Source organism: Elephantulus edwardii, unplaced genomic scaffold (genome assembly GCF_000299155.1).
Source record: "Elephantulus edwardii isolate Elephantulus edwardi_28Jun2011 unplaced genomic scaffold, EleEdw1.0 scaffold00188, whole genome shotgun sequence".
In the NCBI taxonomy this organism is placed as follows: domain Eukaryota; kingdom Metazoa; phylum Chordata; class Mammalia; order Macroscelidea; family Macroscelididae; genus Elephantulus; species Elephantulus edwardii.
This window is the reverse complement of record NW_006399938.1, coordinates 900,160-926,640: the sequence shown is the minus strand read 5'-3', so window position 1 is coordinate 926,640 and position 26,481 is coordinate 900,160. Positions and strand designations below refer to the sequence as shown.

At 38.2% G+C, this 26,481-nt stretch overlaps 1 protein-coding gene and 1 pseudogene across 1 annotated transcript in view; both read right to left on the bottom strand.

The window, feature by feature from the left end:
• The window catches only part of CPE (carboxypeptidase E), a 175,781-nt gene that overhangs the window by 34,817 nt on the left and 114,483 nt on the right, over positions 1-26,481 (bottom strand). Inside the window, exons 2-5 of the mRNA XM_006896657.1 lie at positions 17,118-17,314; positions 14,920-15,087; positions 2,565-2,682; positions 1,452-1,634 (exon numbers count right to left, since the gene is read on the bottom strand). Of these exons, the coding sequence (XP_006896719.1) occupies positions 1,452-1,634; positions 2,565-2,682; positions 14,920-15,087; positions 17,118-17,314 (666 nt within the window). The remainder of the gene's footprint in view (positions 1-1,451; positions 1,635-2,564; positions 2,683-14,919; positions 15,088-17,117; positions 17,315-26,481) is intronic.
• LOC102847124 lies at positions 4,202-4,681 on the bottom strand (annotated as a pseudogene).

Here is a 26,481-nt window from a genome sequence, read left to right as displayed (position 1 = left end):
GACATATTTTGGGCATGTTGCAAGGAGGGACTGGTCCTTGGAGAGAGACATCATGTTTGGCAGAGTGGAGGGGCGGCGGAGGAGAGGAAGACCTTTGATGAGATGGATCGATTCTGTGACTGGAGAGGTGGGAATAAGTGCATTTGAGATGGCTAGGTTGGCACAGGATAGAAGAGCCTATAGAGCTCTTGTACATAGGGTTGCTGTGAGTCGCGAGCGACTCGATCGCACATAACAACAACAACAGTGGATTAAAATCTCTGAACTCTCTGTTAAAAGCTGCATACCCATGCTTAACCACTATGCTATCGAATCTCCCACTCAGCAAAATCAAGTCAAACCCACCACCTCCAACTCTATACTGACTCAGTACCCTTCCAGCGGGTGTCTGGGCTGCAAGCCTTTATGTGAGGAGACTGCCTAATCTTTCTCTCACAGAGCGGCTGGTGGGCCTTTTTGTTATTAGCAGCCCAATTCAGACACAAAACAAGACTTAACAGAACAAAGGAGCAGCATGCTGGGAATTTGCCCTCACTCAAGATGGAGACTAGATCCTTTTCTTGTGGTTTGATTACAATAATGAAATGTTTAGTTTTATTCTCTAAGGCCAAAATGTGAAACTCAAGGCACTTAGTAATGTTCAACTTTTAAATTGTGATTTTAATAAAAGTTTACAGAAAAAAAAATTAATAAAAGTTTACAAAAAAAAATTAAAAATTTACAGAGAGGCTGGGTTTTCTTTCATTTACTGTTGTACATTGTGCTTTTTCTCTCCCTCCATTCACCCTTCCTCAGTGCACTGTGTAATGCACCTCTTCTTTCAGATTGTTGTCATACTTATAATGTCAAATATTACATCCCTTCAAGACAATTCTTTCTCTCAGCTGTTGCAATATAGTGTTCATTATCTATTCACTCTTTTCAATTTCTATTTCCCACTGAGTGTCTTCACTTTTCTTCTTTCATCTCTTTAGTAAACAAAAACAAACAAACCAAAAAACTCCAAAGAACAATTTTTAAAAAATGTCAGCTGTCAGTTCTGATCCTCTGTGATTTTTCTGGGCCTGTAAAGTTTTGTAGGAGGAAACTACTTCTCTTTGTGGAGCAGCTGGTGTATTTGAACTGCTGACATTTCAGTTAGTAGTGCAACACGTTCAGTCAGCTTCTTAAGGACTTAAAAGGATTAAAGATTTCTCCAAATAGAATTCATTCTCTAGATATAAATAATAATTTTAAGCTACTATTCATTATGTGAGAGATCTTGAGTAGCTTTGTGTAAGGAGTGTACTGCCAACTGAATCTGCTAGTTGCTCTGCTGGAGAAAGATGGGCAATGTCCTCCTGTGCAATTTAACAACTCTGAAAACGTCCTGAAGGGTCAGCTAGGAAATAACTGAAGAGTACATAACAACAAACAACATTCCTTTATCGGACAGAATAATGTCAACTCACCGCCGGGTACACTGTACCAAGCACCACCATTGGTTGTCCCATCTACAAAGCTGCTGTCATCGTCATTCTTGCGGCAGGGAGGACGATTGGGGTCAGACATCACTGGATTGAAAGAAGAATATGCTCGAGCCAAGCTTTGGAAAGTAACATCATCTGGGCAGGAGCTGTATTCATGAGCACTACCTATAAAATAAATCCACCAAGATTAAAAAAACCACAAACAACCTCAGGCCAAGCAGTACAGCATGCTTTCTGACTCATGATCCAGTTTTGAGCGCTTGCTTCCATGTTTTTTATCACTTTTTATCACTTCCATGTTGTATACTAATGAACAGAGGCAATATTTAAATACTCAACAACTTCACATAGTTCTTAGGTGAAATAACTCCCTTTCCTAATGGGAGTAGAAACTGGGTAGAATGCAGCTTCCATCTGAGGTACTCAGGGTCTCTGTAAATCACAGCAACTCAACGGCACAAAACAACAAAATAAAATTTAACAATTGTTTCACCAAAGATTTTCTCAAAACTCAGTTTTCAATAATATTCAATATGTCATTCTTGTGTCCACAAAGAGCTTTCTCCAAAGACCCTTGAGAAAGTATCCAAAACAGGAAATTTCTCAAAGCAACAAAAATTAAATTAGAAAGACACATCTTACTTGCCTCACCTCAACTACAAGTAGAGACAGCTAAGTCCTCCTTCCTCTCTATGATGCTCCAGAAATGGTTTTATCCCAGGATTAGGAGAGCATGATGACATATATACAGAAATCTAAGTGAGCACAAATCAAACACCCTAAATCTGTCTCCATTTTAAGCCATCTTGTAAACCATCTATAAACTCAGGAATGATCTAGATTCATGACTGGATTTTGCTCTTCCTCTTGTCTAAGCATGCTGTCACAAGTCAAACTTTTCTTCAACTAATCATTTTCAAAATAACCCTTCTCTGCCAAACAGATATTCTGACAGCATATAAAAAGTTTAAGAAATGTTTCTGTTAACTGTATCTATGTCTCTACAGGCAATATTGCATAATAATTCTTTTTAAGAATAAAAAATCATTCCACTTTATAATAAGAGCCAATTAGAAGGGCAGGAAAAACACTCACCAGTCCGTGTCTCATCATAGGGATAGTTGGCTACAAGGTCTCCTCCGTGGAGATTAGCAGAGAGCACAAAAGGAATATCCATAATCCAGTGGATAACTGCCTTGGTCTCAGGAGCCAGCTGCATCAAAGATGAGAAATAAAAGGAAAATGTGTTTTATAATCACGTCATGGTCACTTGCTAGGAAATAAAAAGACATTTGAAAAAATCAAAACCAAAGATCATGCTCATTAAGTCAACTCTGACTCATGACAAATCACCATCCAGTTTCCAAGGCTGTCAATCTTAACAGGAGGAGAACGGCTGATAGAGTCCAAACACTGAACTTTGAGTTAGCAAAGGGAAAACAAAAACTGAATGCTGCTCAGATTGCAACCATTTTGTACCTGTTTGCATAGAAAAGAAAAAGGCTTCATTACTCTTATTTCTGTTCCCCATCCTTAACAATAAAAATATTTTAATAGCTTTAAAATATCCTTGAAAGTTATAATTTTGTACGTTGCCAGTTTTGAAAACAGCAAGTAAATGACATACAAAATTGGGGACACCTCTGATATCAAGGGGTCATTGTAAAAATAGCAAGGGCTGCATTGGGACACCCATATCTCACTTTTATCAACTTTACAAAAAGACAAGAGAAGGAAAAGGAAAAAATTAAACTACAAGACAGCATTTTTTTTTCCTGTATAGTGATTCTTCTAGAAATATATGTCAGGATGACTTCCTTGGTTCTGTTCACTATCTCCCAAATCTTTTTTTCAACTACTTCAAGCACTCTTCTTATAAAACATATCAGATTAAGTTTCTTCTGTGATTTCTATAAAATATCAATTTGGAAAAAAACCCTCAATTTGCTGTAAGCATTATTTTCATTTTAAAACAAAGCAAAGCTTTAAGGAATTCATATTAAGTATTTTGAGTGAATGGTAGCCCCTCATGTCTTGAAGGCAAAACAAAGAATTAAAGAAAGAATTATACCAAAGAATTAACCTGAGGTCAAAACTATCCTTTTTAATAGCAAATGCTAAGACTTCCCACAATCTCAAGTACCTTTTGATTTGGATGAGATCATAGGGGAGGAGAACCAACTTCTCCTTAAGATTTGTTCCTTACTGTGTTCTGGAATAGAGAATTTAGATGTACAAATACATGGTCTTATTATAACATATGAGTGGGATTTAATGGTTTTTTTTAATAACTTCTTTATTCTGTAAAAGCAAATGAAAGTCATAGTCATATAAACACTGACATTACAAAGTACAAGGAAGGGTGAGGAGAGGAGGAAACAAAAACCTCTGTATGTCCTGCTAAAACTGTCTCACCAAAAAGACCATAATGCTTTGTTCCATATTAAATCACTTATATAATAAACCACAAAGAAAAATCTTCTCTGGAAGATACACTCCTCCTCTTTGAGATGGCAGAAAAGAGGGACTGGAAGTTGGGGTAGGAGGCTTTATTCTTTTGGCAGATCCTCTCAGTCATTATAGATATTGCTGCACTGTTAATAAAAAAATATATGCTTCTCTGTAAAGCATAAAAAAAAACACAAAAAACAACTCCACGGATGAGATGACCGAGGCCTCAGCTCAAGTATCTCCAAATGCTTTGTTGTCCATTTTCTGACCTCTCCAATATGTTATTTCTTGGTTGTTCTTTGAATCAATGCCATTCTCTGTTTGTGAGCTTCTGTGGTGCAAGCTTTTTTGTAGGGTCGAGTTTCTTCTGAGCCAAAACCTGGGATCCACATGTTCCACTGGCGCTCTAGGTGCACCTGGACATCTTTCACCTCTAGGGAGCTGGACTTGCGATGCCTGGCAAGCTGGCAGGCTGCTGTCACCACATTCTCGATGAAATCATCGGCAATCTGTAGCAGCATCTCCTCTACATCTTCATTCAACTGTTCATTGGGATCCACTTCTCTAAGTCTTGCAATTTCTTCTTCGTTAATACCTGGTTGTTTTCAGGACTGAGTCGACCTCCTGTGGCAGGAGTGCCTGGTATTTTTACCACAGTAGTGCTACCTCCTGGAGCCTTGTGGAGGGGTGCTGGCTGGTTCCGGTTTTATAGATGAGAAATTGGAGAGGTTGATTAGGGCTGAGGGGCCAAACTGGTTCATAATCTGCCGTGCTTTGGACTTCAGCTCATAGAATTTATCAAGATCCTGTTTCTTTTTAGAGCTGTGAGAGCCAAGGCCAAGCAAAGGCAGCAGCGTCTATCTCCCCATGATATGCAGAGACTGTCCCACTGAAGCCGGGTTTAATGGTTTCAATAAGAATGTGTATTTGTATATCTCTGTTCAGTTTATGAACAGCTCTCACATCCATTATTTTACTTAGCTTGACAGTCCTCTTGTATATGCAGAAGTAATTCTACTTCTTTCACAGGGCAGAATCTGCAGGTCAGGTAAACATGACCAAATGTTTACAGAACTTAAATCTAGTCTATGAGACACTAACGTTATTTTTAGTACATCAGCTTTATTCTTTTAATACTATCTTATTTTTTACTTATATTACTCACTATCATCTAAAATTGCAACTTACAAAAAGCTTTCTTTTATTGCTATTATAATATTACCAATAATATCATATTATTTATTAATATTATTGTATAGGAGCTCTGGCAGCCTTGTTGTAAAAACCTGTACTGCAATCCCAAAGGTACACAGTTTGAATTTACAAGGTGCTCTGTGGGCTAAGGATGAGCAATCTCCTCCTATGTGATTTACTGCCTCTGAAAACATGCTGGAGAGTCAGCCTTGGGTCAGTTCCAAATTGATGGTGCACAACAACAACTACAATTGCATTATTAGTATTTGTCTGGTTGACCTATTTTATTCTGAGTACCAAAATGAAAAAGAAATAAAAACATTTCATAGTTTAATGTGGATAATATAGAGGTGATAAGACAGCACAAATAAGAAATTTTAAGTTACTCAAATTTTAATAGTTAAAAATAATAGTACTAGAAATTGAAGAGCTACTTACAGCCTCTGAAAACTCACTAGAAGATCAGCTATAAGTTCACTCTGGCTTGACAGCACATGACGACAGCACCAACACTACTAAAAATGTGGGGGCAAAAAAGGATGGGCAATCTCCTCTCATGTGATTAATTGCCTCTGACAACATGCCGAGGGCTATGGTCGGTTCTGTCTTGATGGTACCCAAAAATAACAAAATTACTTTTTCAGCTGTTTTCCCAATGCAACCTGTATAATGTCTAAAATACGAGCATTTATATACCAGACTGTGTACTCCTTTACTTGAATGGACACCAGCTAAATCCTTCCATGAGCCATTCAATATCCTTCTGAAATATTACTTAAATGGTTTAGTGGTATCTAACATCAACTTAGCAGAAGCTCAATGGCAAGGAACATCCCTCAGTACTGACTCAAGCAAAATCTTTCCTTGAAGTTGATACATGGAATTTGGACTTTCATCCTCCTAAACAAGAGGGAGGCAACAGCATGAGAGACCAGCAGTATGTGGTACAAGACATCATAGAAGTGGCATGTGGATTAAGCTGTCATATCAAGAAGTGGCTGGGGAAGAGAGGTTTGGCCAGATAGGCGAAAGTGCAAGGAGTGCTGATGTAGCAGGGAAAGAGAAGAGACAAGACACACATGCTTGGGGGCAGTGGGACAGTGAATGTATTGGTTATTTCTGTAAGGGAAGTGTCTTTCTTCTGCTTGGTAAAATGCTTGTCTGTCAAATATTGTTCTAAAACTAAGCATCCAAATTAAGACAGAGCAGGAAAAAGGATTGGCCATTCACTTTCAAAATATAACAGGTCTTCAAAGACCCTATGTATAGCAGAGCACCCTTAGAGTAAATTAACAGATATGGCACCTGAAGCTGAGCCCTCAAATTTGGAAACACAAAGGAGAAGGAACATCTGTAAGAAGAAACTAGTGGAATGTGAGAAGCATGAATGTAGGAAAACTAGACATTGTTAAGAAAGAAATGGAAGGCATAAATATTGACATATTAGCTATTAGAGAAATTAGATGGATTGGCATGGGACATTTTTAATCAGATGACCATATGATCTACGATGCTGAAGATGAAAAGGTGAGAAATAAACAGGGTAATTTTCATAGTTAAAAAGGCCATTTCTAGATCCATTTTGAAATATAATATTGTGAGTGGCAGGATAATATGTGTATACGTACAAGGAAAACCTGTTAATACCATTATCATTTAAATTTATGTGAAAACAACCAGAACCAAAGTAGAGGAAATAGATGATTTCTACCAAATGTAGCAGTCAGAAATCATGTAACCAAGATACATCAATAATAAGTGGCCGGAATGCCAAAGTTGGGAACCAGGAAGAAGGCTAAGTAGTCAGAAAATATGGACTTAGGGACAGAATGGTAAAATTCAGCACAATCAATAATTTATTCACAGCAAATAACTTTTATAAGAAATAAACGTTGGCTATACACATGGATTTCACCTGATGGGATGTACAGAAATAAGATCAATTACATCTGTGGAAGAAATCATTGGAGAAGTTCAATATCAGCACTGAAAACTAGACCAGGTACTGATTATGGAACAGACCATCAACTACTCATATGCAAGTTAAATTAAAGCTACATAAGATTAAATCATATTCCCAGGAATCAAAATTTGATCTTGAGTCCATCCCCCTAAATTTAAAAAAGCAAATCAGGAATAGGTCTGAGGCCTTGAACACACTAATGAACAAAGACCAGATGAACTATCAAGAATATCATTCATGAAGAATGCAAAGTCATTACTAAGAAGGAAGAAGAAAAGACCAAGATGGATGTCAGAGGAGACTCTAAATATTGCACTAGAGCGCCGAGAAGCCAAAGTAAAGGGAAGAAATCAAGAAGTTAAGGAGCTGAATAGAAGATTTCAAAGGGTAGCTCAGGAAGACACAGTAAAGTATAACAATGAAATCAACAAGGAAGAGCTGGAGTTGGAAAAACAAAAGGGTCAAACGTGCTCAGCGTTTCTTAAACTGAAGGAACTGAAAAACAAATTCAAACTGTGAGGTGCAACGCTTAAGGATCCTATAGGCAGAATACTGAATGATTCAGGAAGCATTAAAAGGAGGTGGAAGAAGTCCACACAGTCATTGTACTAAAAAGAAGTGGCTGACACAGAAGAATTCCGAGAAACAACTTATGATCAAGAGGCAACAATGATGAAGGAGAATATGGAATACCAGTTGATGTATTTTAACAAAAAGACGCTGCCCCGAATGTGCTCACCAAGTTGTGCCAAGAAATCTGGAGGACAACTAGTTGGTCAACTGACTGGAAGAGATCATATTTATTCCCATTCCCAAAAAAGGTGATACAATGGAGTATGGAAGTTATTGAACATTATCACTAATTGACATATTTCAATAGAGAGACACTGCCCTGGATGTGCTCACTAAGTTGTGCCAAGAAATCTGGAGAAGAGCCAGCTGGTGCACTGACTGGAAAAGATTGATATTTGTTCCCATTCCAAAGAAAGGTGAACCAACAAAGTGCAGAAATTATCAAACAATATCATTAATATCACATCACATGCAAGCAAGATTTTGCTCAAAATTATACAAAAACATTTGGAGCAATATGTCAAAAGAGAACTGCCAGATGTTCAGGCTGGATTTAGAAGAGGTCATGGTACTAGGGTTATTATAGCTAATGTTAGCTAAATCTTGACAGAAAGCAAAGAATACCAGAAGAATATCTATCGGTGCTTCATTGGTTATGCAAAGGCTTTTGATTGTGTGGATCACAACAAGCTGTGGCTGACTCTGAGAAGAATGGGAATCCCAGAATATTTGATTGTGCTACTGCGAAACCTATACTTGGACCAAGAGGCAATTAGAACAGAGAAAGGAGACACTACATGGTTCAAAAGCAAGAAGGGGGTATGTCAGGGATGTATTCTGTCTCCATACCTTTTCAATCTGTTTGCAGAGCAGATCATCCAAGACACTGGGCTGTACAAAGAGGAATGTGGCATCAGGATTGGTGGAAGAGTCATTAACAACCTGCGTTATGCAGACGACACAACCCTGCTTGCTAAAACTGAAGAGGACCTGAAGTGCTTTCTGCAGAAGGTCTAGGACTGCAGCCTCCTATATGGATTGAAGCTCAACAAAGATTCTCACCACTGGGCTAACTGGCAGCATCAGTATGGATGGTGAAGAGAGTGAAATAGTTAACAGTTTTAATTTAGTTGGCTCCACAATCAACACTCTTGGTAACAGCAGCCAGGAAATGAAGAGACTAATTGCTTTGGGAAAGTCGGCTGTGAGGGGCCTCTCAAGAGTACTGAAGAGCAATGCTGTCAGGCTGGAGACTAAGGTGCACCTGATCTGGACTATGGTCTTCGCAATTATGTGCTTTTCATCAGAGAGTTGGACAGTGAATAGGGTTGATAGAAAGAGAACTGATGTCTTTGAGCTGTGGTGCTGGAGAAGAGTGTTGAATAAACCATGGACTGCTAGGTGAACAAACAGGTTTGTCCTGGAGAGGGTGAAGCCAGAATGTTCCCTGAAGTCAAGGATTCTGAAGCTTCGTCTGACATATTTTGGGCATGTTGCAAGGAGGGACTGGTCCTTGGAGAGGGACATCATGTTTGGCAGAGTGGAGGGGCGGCGAAAGAGAGGAAGACCTTTGGTGAGATGGATCGATTCTGTGACTGGAGTGGCGGGAATAAGTGTATTTGAGATGGCTAGGTTGGCACAGGATAGAATGGCTTTTAGAGCTCTTGTACATAGGGTCGCTATGAGTCGCAAACGACTCGATGACACATAGCAACAACAACAATATCACACACCAGCAAAATCCTGCTGAAGATTATCCAGAAAGAACTAGAACAGTACACTGACAGAGAACTACCATAAATACAAGCTGGATTTAGAATGATGGCAGTAGAGACATCATTGCCAATATCAGATGGATCTGGAAAGAAAGCAAAGAATACTAGAGGAATGTCTAGCTGTGTTTCATTGACTATGCAAAGGCATTTGACTGTGTGCATCACAATAAATTGTGGCTAACCATGAGGAAAATGGGAAACCCAGAACACTCGATTGTGCTTCTGTGAAACCTATACTTGGACCAGGAAACATTCCTCAAAACACAGCAGGAAATGGTTCAAAGTTAGGAAAGGAGGATGTCAGGGAGGCATCCTATCTCCATACCTTATCAATCTATATGCAGAAGAAATAATTTGGGAAACAGAGCTTTATGAGGAGGAATGTGGCATCAGGATTGGAGACAAACTCATCAACAACCTACATTAAAACCTTGCTTGCTGAAACTGAAGACCTGAAGCATTTGCTGCACAAGGTCAAAGACTGTCATCTTCAATATGGATTGAAGCTTCCTATCAAGACAACAAAGATTCTCACCACTGGGCAAATTGGTAGCACCATGATCGATAGAGAAGAGATTGTTGTTAACAATTGTTAACAATTGCAGCTTGCTCACCTCCACAATCAACACAGCAGTCAGGAAATAAAAAGATAAATTGCATTGGGGAAAATCTGCTGTTGTGGACCTCTCCAGAGTGTTGAAAAGCAACGATGTCAGTCTAGAGACAATAGTGTACCTAATTCAAGTCATGGTCTTTGCAATTACTTGTTATGCTTAAGAGAGCTGGACAATTACTAAAGATGACAGAAGAAGAATCAATGCCTTTGAATTGTGGTTTTGGAGAAGAGTCTTGAACACACTGTGGACTGCCAAGCAAACAAACAGTTGTGTCTTTGAGAGGGTGAAACCAAGTCTTTCCTTGGAGGCTAGGATTTTGAAGGACCATCTCACATACTTTAGGTATATGGCCAGGAGAAATCTGTCCTTAGAGAAGGACATCATGCTTGGAAAGGTGGAGGGAAGTGCAGGAGAGGAAGACCCCAAAGGAGATGGATTGATATAGTTCTGGGGCAATGGAGGTTGGTGTATCAGAACTAGTGAGCCTGGCTCAGGACAGGGCAGGATTCAGATCTGCTGTACATAGGGTCACTATGGGCTACAGGCAACTCGATGGCACATAACAATAACAACAACATCTGGATATACCAGCTTTTAAGTTCTAATAAAACGCATAGCTGATACTTATTAAAATTATAGTTAGAACTTATTTTCTGTGTGATATAGTTAATTGTGATATATATATATATATATTCCCTGAGGTATGGGCTCATTTCCACATCCACTTCCCTTTTTATAGATTCATAAAGTGAGATGGAAAAGTCAAAGCATAGCATAAGGTCCCACAATTGGGAGTGAAAGAACCTAAATTCAACCTCAGTTAGTCTGACCCAGAACATCAGCCGTTAGATAAATGTTGCTGTTATATTTCACTGAGTCGTGTGGGACTCATAGCGACCTTGTGTACAACAGCCCTATACCCTTCTCTATCCTGTACCAATCTTACTGTCTCTGCACACTTACCTCCATTATCCTAGTCACTGAATCAATCCATCTCATTGAGGGTCTTCCTCTCCTGTGCTGTCCCTCCAAAGGGACACCCTCCCAAGCAGGACGTTCCTCTCCAAGGATCGGTCCCTCATTACAACATGTCCCAAGTATGTCAGACAAAGCTTCAGAATCCTTATCTCCATGGAGCAGCCTGGTTGAACTCTCTGGGATGAACCTGTTTGTTTTCCTAGCAGTCTATAGTACATGCAATACTCTTCTCCAGCACCACAGCTCAAAAGCATCAATTCTCCTATCATCCCTAGTCCTTGTCCAGCTTTCTGATGCATAGCAAGTAACTGCAAAGACCATACCTTGGATCAGGTGCACCTTAGTCTCCAGACTGACATAGCTGATCTTCAGTACTTTGGAGAGGTCTCTGACAACAGACTTTCCCAATACAATTAGTCATTTCATTTTCTGGCTGCTGGTCCCAAGAGTGTTATTTGTGGAGCCAAGCAAACTGTTCTGGAGAAAGGACGAAAGTTGTGCAAGTGTCCAGGAGATTCATTCATAGGGTCCCTATTAGTCGACAGCACTTAACAACAACAACAACAAGCAAACTATTAGCTAATGTGATTGCTCAATATTTTAAAAGAGAGCTCTGGTGACGTAGTGTCAAGAAGTTGTATTACAATCCTGAAAGAAGGCAGTTCAAGTGCATCACTTGCTCTGCAGGAGAAGGACAGGCAATCTCCTCCCGAGCTATTAACTGCCTTGGAAAACCTGCTGAGGGTCAGCTATGGGTCAGTTCTGATTTGATGATACACAACAACAATAAATTTTAAAACAAAACAGAACAAAAATATGTAAATATTTTTTAGTTTATTTTTATTCCATCGACACTTGGGAAATTTCTATAAATGGAAGGACTTTATTTTTCCATATCACTAACTCACTAGTAACTAACTATTAAGGGACCAAATTTTATAGAAGGTATTTATAAAGTTCTCTCTCACATTATACATCTACCAAAATGTTTTTTAGGGGGTTTTTAAAAACCTATTTTGATACTTATTAAGTATAATTGTCTCAACTTCATTTACTAAATAACATTTCACAATTATAATTGAAAACCAAATTAAATCCACTATATACTTGGATTATGAGGCAGTCATCAGGTGTACGCCAGGGATGTGTCCTGTCTCCATACCTTTTAACCTATATGCAGAACAGATTATCCAGGAGGCTGAGCTGTGTGAGGAAAAATGTGGCATCCGAATTGGAGGAAGACTCATCAACAATCTGTGTTATGCAGATGATAAAACCCTGCTTACTGAAACTGAGAAGGACCTGAAGCGCTTGCTGCAGGTCAAGGACTGCAGCCTTCAATATGAATTGAAGCTCAATATCAAGAAAATAAAAATTCTCTCTAATGGGCCACCTGGCAGCATCATGATGGATAGTGAAGGGATTGACATTTTAAATAGCTTTAGTTTGCTTGGCTCCTCAATCAACACTCTTGGCACCAGCAAGCAGAAAATTAAAAGACATATTGCATCTGGAAAGTCTGCTGTCAGAGGCCTCTCCAAAGTACTGAAAAGCAATGATGTCAGTCTGGAGAATACAGTGCACCTAATACAATCTTTGCAATCACTTGCTATACATCAGAAAGCTGGACAATGGCTAGGTATGATAGAAGAAGAATTGATGCCTTTGAGCTGTGGTGTTGGAGAAGAGTATTGAATATACCATGAGAATATACTAGAAGAACATACAGTTTCATCCTGGAGAGGATAAACCACATTGCTCCTTCAAGGCAAGTATTCTGAAGTTTCATCTGACATACTTTGGATATGCTGCAAGGAGGGAGCAGTCCTTAGATAGGGACAGCGCAGGAGAGGAAGACCCTTGATGAGATGGATTTAGTGACTAGGCTAATGGGGATAGGCGTGTCGAAGACAAAGAGATTGGCACAGGATAGAGCAGGGTTTAGGGCTGTTGTACACAGAGTGGCTATGAGTCGCGGGTGACTCGATGGTACTTATTACTTATATGGCCCTAAAATGATCACAAAATGGAGAAATTGTCACTTCCATGCCTTCAACAAACATGTCAGAAGTGGTTGGCAAACTAGAGTTTAAAAGCCTGAGATGACAGAGAAAGTGCTGAATGCTGCAAAGAGCAGTTCTCCTCTATAAAGAGCTCAACGTCTGATCACAGTTGTTACAGGTCTTACTCTCAAGTACTTTAGTTGTATGAACGAATTCAATCCTCATGACTACCCTATGAAGCAGGCATTGTTATAACTCCTTTTTTTTTTTTCTTAGAAAAAGTAGTTGAAGCAAGAAGAGCTTCCAAAGCTCACACAGAAAGTATGAGGCCAGGATATGAACCAAAGTAACTGAATCCAGAATCCCCACATGTCACTGTTACATTGTTCTGTTATATTGAGGGTTTGTTTGCTTGGGTGTTTTTGTTTGTTTTCTAAGCTATAGTTAGAAGTAGAGAGATTTAGAAACCTAGTTTATAGGGAGTTGTGCTGCTAACTCAAGGGAAACCTCTTTGGCTGTTAGAATTCACCAGACGGGCAACCTCTTCTTGTGTGATTTACAGCCTCCAAAACCCAATGGACAGTCAGCTGCATCAGTTTCAACAACGAGTTGGGATTTTCTGTGGATTTTGTTTGGCTTTTTAGTGGGTTGTGTTTGGTTTTGGTTTTGGGGTTTTGTTCTTTTTTAAGATGGTAGAAAGGAGCTCTAGTGGTACAATCCATAGTAGGTTGTAATGTTAAAGCCAACACCAGGCCCTCTGGATGTTTGAATCCACCCTTAAGTTCCTGAGAGATAGATAGGCAATCTCTTTTTTGTGATTTCCAGTCTCTGAAAGCCCACTGATGGGTCAGTTCTGAGTCAGTTCAAATTTGATGGCAAAATGTTTGAGGTATGAGTTAGTATCAGTAAAGCAGCATTCATGTTTTAAGATCACTTTGGAGGAATCCTAGAAGATTGAACAAAGTTAGGAGAGACTAAGCAGAAATCTAGAATAAGAGCCTTTTGCACACTAATCTCAGTAAGGGACAACAGGTCCTAAGCCAATACAATGGAGTAAGTTATAGAGGAGAGGAACACTAACATGATTCAGGGCCATTCAGGCAGTGAATTTTGGTAATGGATAGCAGGTTAATCATGAGAGAGTTTTTAAAAAATGGATTCTTGTATTTCTAAACTCAACGAACACATAAATAAGAGAATAAAGATTTCTGAGGGAAAATATTATTTTTTTTTTACTATGCTGAACTTAAGATTCTATATGCCATTTTAAAAAAATGGAATTAAACAGCAAATACATTAGAGAACTAGGTGTCCCAAAAAGGTCTGGAATTAAGGGAATTTGTACACTCTTGTAAAATAAATGACACAGAAAGAGTACCAAAGGATGGAAACCTAGAGAGTGGATCATGATGAAATCCAGCATTTATGAAGTCTAGCATTGAAGCAAAGGTAAAAGAGGCAGGAAAAGTAACTGAGTAGTAACTATTAGAAAGGCAATAGAAGAACACTGTGCTGTACTAAGGAAGGGAGGAGAAAGTTCAGGAAAGAAGAAAAAAAATCAATAGTGAAAAACTGCAAGAACTTAACAGGTAAGAGTTGATTAATGGTCTCTGGAACATCCATGGTCACCTTCTACTATATCTACAACTGCTTTCACCCCTTTGCTCCCACACCCCCAGCTCTACCACAGATCCATCTCATTCTCCCCTCCCTCAGTAATAAGAGCAAGAATAATTCTAAGACTCCAACCTTTCCAGACTTCACCTTTGCAGCCATCATTGACTATCAGTGACATTATTCTTATGTCTGACATTATTCCTATGTCTTGAATTACAACAAAGCTATAAGAATGTATTTACTTCCCCTAGAGAAAAGGACTCAAGACATGTTCTCTACCTTTGTGTTTTGATCCACAATTTTCTTGAGATTTTTCAGCAGATGATTATTTGGACCACCTTCTTTTTCATTAACATAAACTATCCTATCCAGGTCAGGGAAGTTCCGGTTCAAATCTATTCCCTGAGCATTGCTCCGACCCACAAACCAGTCCTTGAGCTCGCCAGGCTGGAAAATCAAAGAGAAAAGCCATCTGTTATCACTGTGGTTGTCGCTATTTGTTTAAGCCCTCCATTAATGGTTTTGAAAATAATTTATTAAGATTACTTCAACAATGACATTTTCACTTTTAAACATGAAGTTATCAGACATTTTAGGTATTTTTAAGAGCATCTGGAGGACTTTAAATTAATAATATTTTAAATATTAATACATTTTTTCAAAGACATTTATAATTAAATTGAAAAAATCAGCATATCAACCAATAATAGACCTGTTATGTGAAATATGAATTGTATCTGTAATTCACAGCAACTTATTTTAAAGAAATAATGAAAAGATTACTAAACAAATTTAGAAGCTAAAGGAAATTTAGCATGAATTATTTATATATTAGTATCATATCCCCCTTTATATTCTATCTGTGATTAAAAAATGAACTATAGATCAAAACTTCTAGGACCTTATGATTTGAAGAACTTCTATTCCATCTTAATCCTTAATTTTAATAGTGGTACAAACAAGAAAGTTAGTGACATAGTAAGATTTTCAGTGTTGTTTCTCCTATCTGGGTTAGTCTGGGTTCTTAGATCATTTGATGACCTATGATATTGAGATAATTTCCATATATTGTGGTCATATAAACCCAGTTATTTTAGTCAGTGAGGATAAAAAAAAATCTATAAAAACAGAAAATAGGAATGATAACTCATTTTTTGTTTCATTAAATACTATATATCTTCATTTTATGTTACCAGAAATTATCTTTTGTTACCTTAAAAATTGTATCAATATCCATCTATTAACATAAATATACTTTTTGCATCTCTCCACTCACTCAATTTCTTACAATGTTAACTTTTTAAATTACTTGATTTTTAATTTTTAAAGAATAAATTAGCTTTTTAATTGTAGGTAAAAAATATTAAGAATATTTGATCCTAAAACTATTTCAGACTATAATAATCAAACACCTATTCACCCAAAAAATGAAAAGGAACACACTCTAAAAACCATTTCTCTAAAAACCATTACTTCACAACTTCCGTAATGTTGAGATGTAGTAAATTAATTTTAATTTAGTAGTAAATCCTTTTTACATTATACCTGATATTGGTGATCCCCCATTTTTTAAAAAGTTCCTCATATGCCATTTTCTTTTTAGAAAATACCTACATTAGTACTTATTGTCAATAACATAAATAAATTTAAAGAAGATCTTTGCTTTCACCAAAAAAATTAAAAGGATAAAAAGTGAAGCTAATGTTCAGCATTTGTTTTTCAGGAAGCCTTTAATGAGGCAGTTCTCACTGCACTCCAGCTCCTTCCCTGAAAACGATATTGAGCATACATTATTTATATGTAGCTCCTTTACACAAGCTGTGAATTTATCATATTACTCTTTTTTTTTTTACTATATGCTAGTGTTATTTTAGGTTTTATATGATAGTTGGTATGATTTAATAGGTCCTTTAGGGGTCTGGGAATGCTCAAAAATTCAACTGGATAGTTATAGATTTTTTTAAAGTACTTGTTTATTCACTTTACACCATTTATTCTTACAAAAGATATCACAGAAATGCTAGACTTTAAGGTTCTCAGAGAAAACTGTACAAAGAGGATCAAACATCAGGAAAAGGGAAAATATTCTGACCAAAACACTTTTGCCTTTAAATTCAGTAGAGGGCGCTATGACACCAACACATTGTAGATGTGATACTTGTTAATTTTTAGAAGAAAATTCTCACTTTTTAAATAATGGACTAATAACTAACTTTTTTTAAAAAACACAAACAAATTAAATATTCTATTATTAACAAAATTTCTCATTTACAATGGTGCATTACCCTATACAATCTGTTTTTCTTACCAGCAAGCTGATTAATGTGTCATACATAGCCTCCAGTGCTCTTAAATGGTTTCTTACACTTCATTTTCTATAAATTTTGCATGAGCACGTTTGAAGATAAGCACTCTGTAGAGCCATCCATAATACTGAAGAAAGAGTGCCCTGACCTTCTGAGGAGGCTCACACTAACCTGCGATGCGGCCTTCTCGAAGCCATCGGGGTTCAGTGAAGGCATGATGTGAATTCGTGTGTTGTGGATCAGGTTCACGATGGTTTCATTGCCCTTCTGATATTCATTACACAGGTACTGGGCCAGGAAAATGAGCAGTTCCCGTCCAACTGCTTCATTCCCATGCATGTTCCCAATGTATTTAAACTCAGGTTCACCTAAAACACAAACAATAGATAATATGGAGATAGTTTTGAGAATGCCATAGAGAAGCCAAATGATATATAATGCTGAATATACTATATACTATATACGATATACAGTTGTTCCTCTGTGTCCTGGATTCTACAATCTTAGATTCAATCATTTGCCTATGAAAATATTTCAAGAGGCGAGGGGGTGGGGTGGGGGGGGAGAATTCAAATTATAGGATCAAAGCAATCACAAAAAGGGTAAGAGAAAGCATAAAGTTGTATTGGCATAATATTGACCTTTTACCAGGATATGCAAATAATCTAGAGATGATTTAAAATATACAGGAAGTCGTGTGAGGTTGTAGGCGACTATTACTTATTTTATATAAAGAACACGAGCACCAGCAGATATACCAGAATTGGAAATCAATTTTCAATGGAGACTTAGGCATAGCTGACAGACATAATCATTCATTATCGAGTTAACACACTCAGCTGCTATCACAAAGGCTGGACCTTGCAGTCCACCCGGTGGCACCCCGGAAGAGAGATTACTTGTATAAAGAGTTAGCCAATGAAATCACTAGGATAACTCTCAACCCAAGAATAACTCTACCTGGACACATTATCTCCATTAGTTGAAGTCTCCTTCATGGCAACATTTGTTTTGTTTTGACATTTATTAAGCACAGCTGACAACTTCCTTTCCTTCCAGAAGTGAAGGCTAAAAACTCTAACTTAAATATCAATACATTCCCAACCTCCTTCTGTCCTTCTAGTTCTCACCTCTCCTCTCAGTAACTTATAATTTCGTGGGCCTCCTGCATGTCAAATGTAGTACTTTGCATAAGGAGTAGGTTATTATCTATTTCCATCTCAAAGGTAAACAGAATAAGCTTTGATTGCTTAAGATGACTGGTTACAAAGACTGTGAAGCTAGGATTCAAGTGATTAAAATCATGAGCTCCAACCACATGGATTAAAGCACTACCCTTAATTCTTACTGGTTGATCATGGGGAAGTTGGCTACATTTTCCCATGGGTAAAATAGAAACAATAATAAAACAAAGTGAAAGAGGAACAGACTGAGAGCTGACCCTCAAGCAGAGTCAGCAGTGAAATTCCCTACCCACTAGAGGGAGCACTGGTGGCCTAGTGGCAAGAAGCTGAACTTCATGCAACTCAAAGTTTGAGGCCACCAGCTGTTTCGCGGGAGAAGGTCAATTTCCTCTGAAACTCACCAGAGGCGCTCAGCTGTGGGTCTATTCCGACTCTACAGCATACAATAACAGCATTATAACTACTATATTATAACTGAGAGGTATTTTGTCATATATAATTTAAAGTTGTTACAACAGTCCACTAAAATAGAAACAGATTTTTTTATTATCCTTGTTGTATATGCAACATGCAACGCAGCTGTTCTCCATTGTGCTCAGAATTAAATCAGGAATCAATCTTTCCTGTTAGAGCTGCTTCCTGCTGTTTCTTAAGAATTTAGGAACACCGGTGACCTTAATTTATCCTGTTGCTCTACTCCTTTCTGCTTCATCCATCCCATGGGTCCAGTTCCTGGAACTGAAAGGATTCCCTCGTTTACAAAATGACTAGGACTGCTCACTCTCATGTAAGATAATAAGTTGGAATCCTTTCTCTCCTGGAAATATATTTTCCAAATATTCTTCACAGGGGATTTCTGAGTGATAACTCACCCATGAAAACCACGTCCTTGTGTGACCTCTCAGCCCAAGTTTACACTAATCTTAATCTAAGGATCAGATGGGAGCAGGATCAGTGCTATTTATACCCCCCTCTATTTTCTCTTCCTTTGAGAAAGAGTCCAATAAAACTAAGAAGTTGTCATAAGTCAGAACCAACTTGACACACAAGGCTAAAGTTGTTTGGGTTATAATTATGTTTTTAATTTTTTTTTTTTTAGTTTAGGTATTTGCCCAGATGGTCTAAGAAGAAATGTTTGCTTCTAATTTAAAAAGCAATAATCACCTTCCTTCCTGTTAAAATTATGTGGAAACCCTTGCCAATGAGTCTACTCAGACTCTTAATAACTATTTCCCATTAAGACCCCACTACTTTAGAGTTAATTCCTGATCATGAAGACCCTCCGTTGGGTTTCTGAGGCTGTAGCTTTTAGTGGGAGAAGACCTGAGGAGTAGACTTTAAAGGAGTAGATTTGAGCCATTTGGCTAGCATCCATACTGTAAAGCATCAAGCTTCTTAATCTATAAAAGCATAGAGAACTGTTGTTAAGTGCTGTCTAATCAGCCCTGGCTCATGTACAACTCTGCCCAAACACCATCAGAACAAAACTGAATAAACCATTGGTTGATAAAGGAATAAAACTGTCTTGGAGGAACTGAAGACTGAGTGCTCCTTAGAAACAAAGATGATGAGGCTTCATCTTATATGTTGTTGCTGTTGTTATGTGCCATCAAGTCGCTTGCGACTCATAGCGACCCTATGTACAAGATTCCTAAACCCTGCTCTATCCTGTGCCAATCGCACTGCCTCTGACACACCCATCCGGATTACCCCAGTCACTGAATCAACCCATCTCATAGAGGGTCTTCCCCTCCTGCATTGTCCCTCCACCCTCCCAAGCATGATGTCCTTCTCCAAGGACCTGTCGCTCCTTGCAACATGTCCAAAGTATGTCAGACGAATGGGCATATTATTGGGAGGGGTCAGTCTCTGGAAAATGACAGTATGCTTCAAAAAACAAAGGTTAGTGAAAGAGAGGAAGACTTTCAAGGAGATGGATTGACTCTGCGACTGCAAAAATGGACTTTTAAGGACAGCAGACATTGTAATATTGTGAACAACTATAGCCACCTATTTAAAACACACACACACACACACACAAAAAAAAAAAAAAAAAACCTTAGAGGCCAAATAGCTTGAAGGATCTTAGGAGCATGCTTCCAAGAGTTTTTTTTTGAGAAGAGTTCACTGTAAGAGACATTCTGGACCCATTTTCTTAATGCAACACAGCTCTAAATTGTCAAGTCATCCAAGAGCTGCCTTCACAATCCAAAAGATAGGAACCACATATGCATTTATTTATTATTTCTCTAGATTTAAAAAATGATTTAAAGAAGAAATAGTCACTTGGCCAAGTGTGGCCTCCATATGTTTTCTTAAGATGTCACCATACAAATATTGCATATTTGCGTGCTTTGGAGCATGGCATGCTCTCTTCAATTCTGCCACAGACCATACCACTACTTCTGCTTCAAACATTTGCTTTTTTTCAGTATGAGTCCTGAAATTTTCCCATGTGATTTCTCTTCTTCAACAGAATATGAAATTCTCAGAAACAAATTACCTTCAATATGCCTACTGAATTTGTGAGAAAAGAGTAATAGGAATGACAATAATAATGAGCATGTTTTTATTGTTATTCACTGCTATCAAGTCAGAACCAACTCAACTCATAGCTGACCCACTAGTGGATTTTTAAAGGCACGAGAGAATACTGTCATCTTTCTCTTGAGGAGTAGCTGATGGATTGGAACTGCTTCCCTTGGGGTTGTCAGCATAACTCGTTTCTCACTAGGCCATCAGAGCTCCTTTATAATGTTTTGTTGTTATTCTTGTGTGCTATGGAGTTGGAACCAAGTCATGGCTGACCTTCCAGTGGGTTTTTAGGGGCAGTAAACCCACAGGAGGAGATTGTCCATTCTTTTCCCGTAGAGCAGCTGGTGAATTTGAACCAAGTGCCTTTGGGTTGTAGTGCACTTTCTTAGCCAGAGCTCCCTAATGTTTTGTTTGCTGTTAGGTGTTATCAAGTTGTATATAACTCATAGCAACTGTATGAACAGCCAACCTTAATCCTACTCTATCCTGTGCCATCCTCTCCAAATCCAAAACATGCAAGCGATTTGCTGAAGTCACTGTGTCATTTCATTCATTTCATTTTGGGTCTTCCTCTCCTTCACTGACCTCCCCCTACCCGTCTTTCCAAGCATAATGTCTTTCTTCAATGATTAGCCTCACCTAGCTACATGTCCAAATTATGAAAGAGGAAGCTTTGCAATCCTTGCATCCAGGGATCCTTGCACCTGCTCTAAAACATATGTTCATTCTCTTGGCAGTCCATGGGATATTCTGTACTCTTCTCCAGCATCACAGAGAAAAGGCATCAATTCTTCTTCTGTCATCCTTACTCATTGTCCAGCTCTTTGATTAGGATAACATAAAGTTAAATCTATATAAATAACTGTATTTAAGATAGTAATATGAGGAAATAAGACAGTTGGCATCTACAGCCAAGGAAAAGACAAAGTTTTTTTGTCTTTTTGTATCCTGAGGAATTAGTTAGATCATTGGATAATGTTATTACTAAGCGAGCTCTGGTGGCCTAGTGGAAAGCTGGGCTGCAATCCTGAAGACACATGGTTCAAGGCCACCAGCTGCTCTGCAGAAGGATGCGCAATCTTCTCCTGTACGATTAACTGCCTACTAGAATTCATAAAAACATGTCTTAAAGCCTAGTGGTACAAGTTATAAAGATCACAGTGCTAAAATAAAGCATTGTGTCAGATACTAGAGAAGACCAAAATTCTTAAATTGACAAAATACAGATATTGGAGGAAAGATGTAGGCATGCATATGAATGATGTTGAGGACTGAGGTAGCAGTGAATTCATAATAACAAGTTTCCAGGTTCTAAACTGGAACATTCTCAATACTTCTCTAGTCTCTCTCTCTCTCTCTCTCTCTCTCTCTCTCTCTCAAAACTGTAGTAGTTACCAGTTCAGAAGACAACTTTCCTCTTGTCACTTGTACTAATCACTAATTGCATAACAGGGAACTCTGGTGACCTAGTCCATAGGGAGTACTGCTCTTAATCCAAAGACCATGCTTCTCAGGAGAAAAATGGGCAGTCTCCTCCTGTACATTCTACAACTTCCAAAATCCCACTGAAGGACCAGGTGGGAGGCAGTTACAACTCAATGGCAACAAGAGTGATAATTTTATAATAAAGGATAAACGTTTCAATAATGTCGTTAACAAAGTGGTGGTGTGGCTTGGAGGTTGAGCAGCCAGGCCCAAGCACCTAGGGACTTCAATAATGTCATTTAACTCCTGGGTCATCAAACTTCTATCCACCTCTTCAGACTCTGATGCACCACCGTATTTTCTCTTTCCTTCTTTCATCTATTAGGCTTTTGCCTAGGATGTTGCCAACCTCACACACACACACACACACACACACACACACACCCTTCACACCATGGGTAAATATTGCTTCTCAGAGTGTCTTTAGTGAGACTCTGGTTTCTTTGCCATTTTCAATATTCAGTTGAAACTATATATATTAATCAGTGTGATTACTTGATTACCTTCTTCTCCTTTCTAGATTATGTTGCCTATTAGTATTGGGATTGGTATTAGTAGAGCTCTCACTAGAGTATCATCCATGACTAGCACAGACTTTGGTATAGAGTAAAAGCACAAAATATCTGCTCCATAAATTCATGAGTAAATGAGTTAGAGGATGGTCTTGCTTTAAGACCTCATCCAGCCTTGCAGCAGCCAGACTGACAGGAGAGGATCTTCTAGGGAGGCAGAAGCAGCTTTGGTTGCCTGAGGATCTTCCTAGAACAGCGATGGAGAAGAATGAAAAGCTGGAGGCAGCAGCGGCCGTGCCAAGGAACCTGCTTCTGTGCAGGATGTCTGCAGGTGGCAGGGCTTGTTGCTGTGTCCCACATTCTGGGTAGGAAGGGACATTCTTCTTTGAGAATAAGACCATGGTGCTGTGGACAGCTGATTTCTCATGAAGATTAATCACCATGGTCACCCAAGAACCACAAAAACCCTCCATGCAAGCCATTTTCTAAAGCTGTTTTTATCGTAAAGTCGAAATAAAGGGTTCTGAAGAGACTTTGAGTTCAGAATCTTTAATCCCTAAATGAGGGCAAAATGAAAAACCTTAAACTTTGAATGACCTTTTTCTGTCAGTTTACTTATTCCCAAACAAGTGACAGTGCTTCATTATTTCTTACTTTTTAATTACTATTGGCTAGAAAGGTAGTATTTACAACAGGCTTGTAAATGGATGACACACGCCTTCCTGTTTACAAGGTTTTCCTAGCAAAGCAAACCCCAGGTTTAACAGGGCTTCCGCCACCAGGTACGTCATTCCTTGTGGATACAGGTGGTGAGGCACACATATTAGCAAGCTTGCTCATCTCTCTCCTAGCAACCACAGCAAACGGCAGCATGAAGCACAGTACACTGGGGATGGGTATTTTTACACTCATCTTATTTTCCTCATTCACTAGCTAATTCATTTCCCTAGCAGTTAATCTGCATTTCTGATTTGCAAATAAGGGATCACTCTGAAGTGATGTCATGTGTCAGAATTGACTGGATGGCAGTGGGTTTGCTTTCTTCAGTTTATATTTGCACGAGTTCTATCTCATGGCTCAAGAAATGTGCAGCCCTTGTTCTAGCTATTTCCCCATGATTGGTGTAGATGTTAATTATTCCAGTTACCTCACACAATTTTCAAGCACATGATCACTGAAAGACATTGTTTCATGAACCAAGTCCAGCGTAGCTAGCAAATTTCTCTTCCTCGTCCACATCAGAGAAAATTAATGTACCTTGTGAAGACTTGCCTTCTCATCAGACAAAAAGTGAATTAATTTTTAAATTTTTAAGTGTTTACTTTTTTAAGATTTTATTTTAATAATTTTAATGAACATTTACAGAGTTTTTGGATTTCCGTTCATTTATTGTTGCTCTTTTCTCCCTGCCCAGACCTGCCCCCACCCCGCCCCACCCCAAGTTTGCTCCTCTCTTTGAAAAGTAAAAGAAAAATTCTTTCTTTGGTATACAATCTCCCGCACCCCTCCCACTGCCCCAAGTACACGCCACTGTGCAACCTTAATTGTGGACTCTTGTGATAACTATACTACCCTATCATATATCACTTTTAAATTATTCTCTCCTTCATCAGAAATGATTATATATATTCTAAATCAAAGCAGACAAATTATTTCCATATATGTAGCTCTCAATATTCCTCAATGATATGGTAATATAATTTGAAATTTAAAAAAAACAATTTAAAAGTAAATATAACAAAGACATTTTCATTGCCCCCCAAATGAAATTTAAATATTTTATGCCCCAGAAATCCTCACCCACTTACATTCAACATGTCAGTACAATCTGAACTGAAAACAGGTAAGCATTGCTTCTAAGTGGTAAAGAAAGCAATGCTCCAGGTAAGCATTGTTTCTAAGTGGTAAAGAAAGCAATGCTCTTATAATGATCCAAGCCTTTAGATCTATTCATTCCAGTTCAACCTCTTACTTAAAATTAACACTTCCACTCTAGATAAACTAAGTTAGAATCTAAATTAAATTAATCGAACAAGATGCTCCATGTGGTTCTTTCTTATTCATTAGTCACCTCTTGATGTATAAGAATTGTCTATTTGACTTTTTGTGTTTCAAATTCAAATTTTTGTATGTGTACAACTTACTGAAACCAATTGCACTATTTGAATATGGAACCATAACTCAGTGTCAATTTTCTATAAACAGATACTCTATGTGCAATAGAGTATCCTTTTCCCTGCTGCCAGACCTGGTAACCACCAGTAAACTTTGGTCTCTGTACATTTGCCTACTATTATCTCCTTTTGCTTGGAAATTGCAGACAGGTTGGCTAATGGCAGAGTGGTTGATCAGATAAGTATGAAGGTCTTTTCGGATCTTCGAGTCAAATATTAAATGACTCTATGATCCACAATCGACATTCAAGGAAGCAGGCGACAAAACTAAGAACATCTGCTGAAAGACTAAGTAAGGTACACTTGACCCAAGCCCTGATATTTTCAATTGCTTCATATGCATCTGAAAGCTGGACAATAACTAAATAAGACCAAGAAAGAACCCATAGTTTTGAATGGTGGTTTTAGGAAAGAATATTGAACTACCTTGGCTGGCTAAAAGAATGATGCATGCCTTGTAAAAATGTGAGACCCGCATGTTGGTCTCATATATTTTGAGAATGTTATCAGGAGAATTCATTCCTGGAATAGAACATCATGCTTGTGAAAGTAGAAAGTAAAATAAAGGAAGATCTTCAAAGAGATGAATAGATGCAGTGACTCAACAAGAGGCTGGAACACAGTGGAAACTGTGAGGATGGAGTGGGATCAAGCAGTGTGCTTCTGTTGTAAACAGGATTGTGAAGAGTCAGAGCTACTCAATGCAACTTAACAGCAATAATATGCGTATGTGGGGGAAACAAAGCAAGAATCATTGTTGTTATTGCTGTCAGTTTGACTACAACTGCTGTCAAGTTGCTTAAAATTCATACACTACAGATCTAAACCTTGCCCTATCCTGCATCAACCTTATGTTTTTGAACATGCTCCAGTTCATTGCTACAGCCAATATATCATGAGTGGGTTTTTTGGGGTTTTTTTTGAGGGGGTGTCTTATTTTACACTTGGATTTGGGGTTTTGTCCTTTCTTTTTTGTCATGGAAGAGTCACAACTCACATTATACACAAAAATCAACTCAAGGTGGATTAGGGACCTATTAAGTAAAACCAAAGGCTATAAAATTCACCAAAAAATTACTAGGAACAACACTAGAAGCCCTAAACTATAGCATGAATAGACTTTCAAGAATAATGAAAACCCTACAACCAACCAGGAGAGGATAAAATAGATGAATGAGACCTTCTAAAAATAAAATACTTATGTACATCAAAAAACGTATTCAACAGGGAAAAAAGGAAGCCCATAGATTGGGATAAATAATTGGCTATGACATAACTGACAAGGAACTCACATCTAAAATTTATAGAATAGTCTAGCACCTCAACAAGAAAGTGGTAAATAATCAAATCAGAAAATTGGCACAAGATATAAATACTTCATCAAAGAAGAAATTCAGATGGCCAACAAATGTTCAAAATCCCTTGCTATCAGAGAGATACAAATCAAAACAATGAGATATGATTTCAACACAATAACAATAGCTAATTTCAACAGTGTAGTACACAACACATGCTGGCAAGGATGTGAGGGGATTGGACCTCTCATCCATCACTTGTGGGAAGGTAAAATGATATTACCACTATGAAAGGCACTCTGGTACTTTCTTTAAAAGTTGGAAATATACCACAGCTTCTCTATCCATTC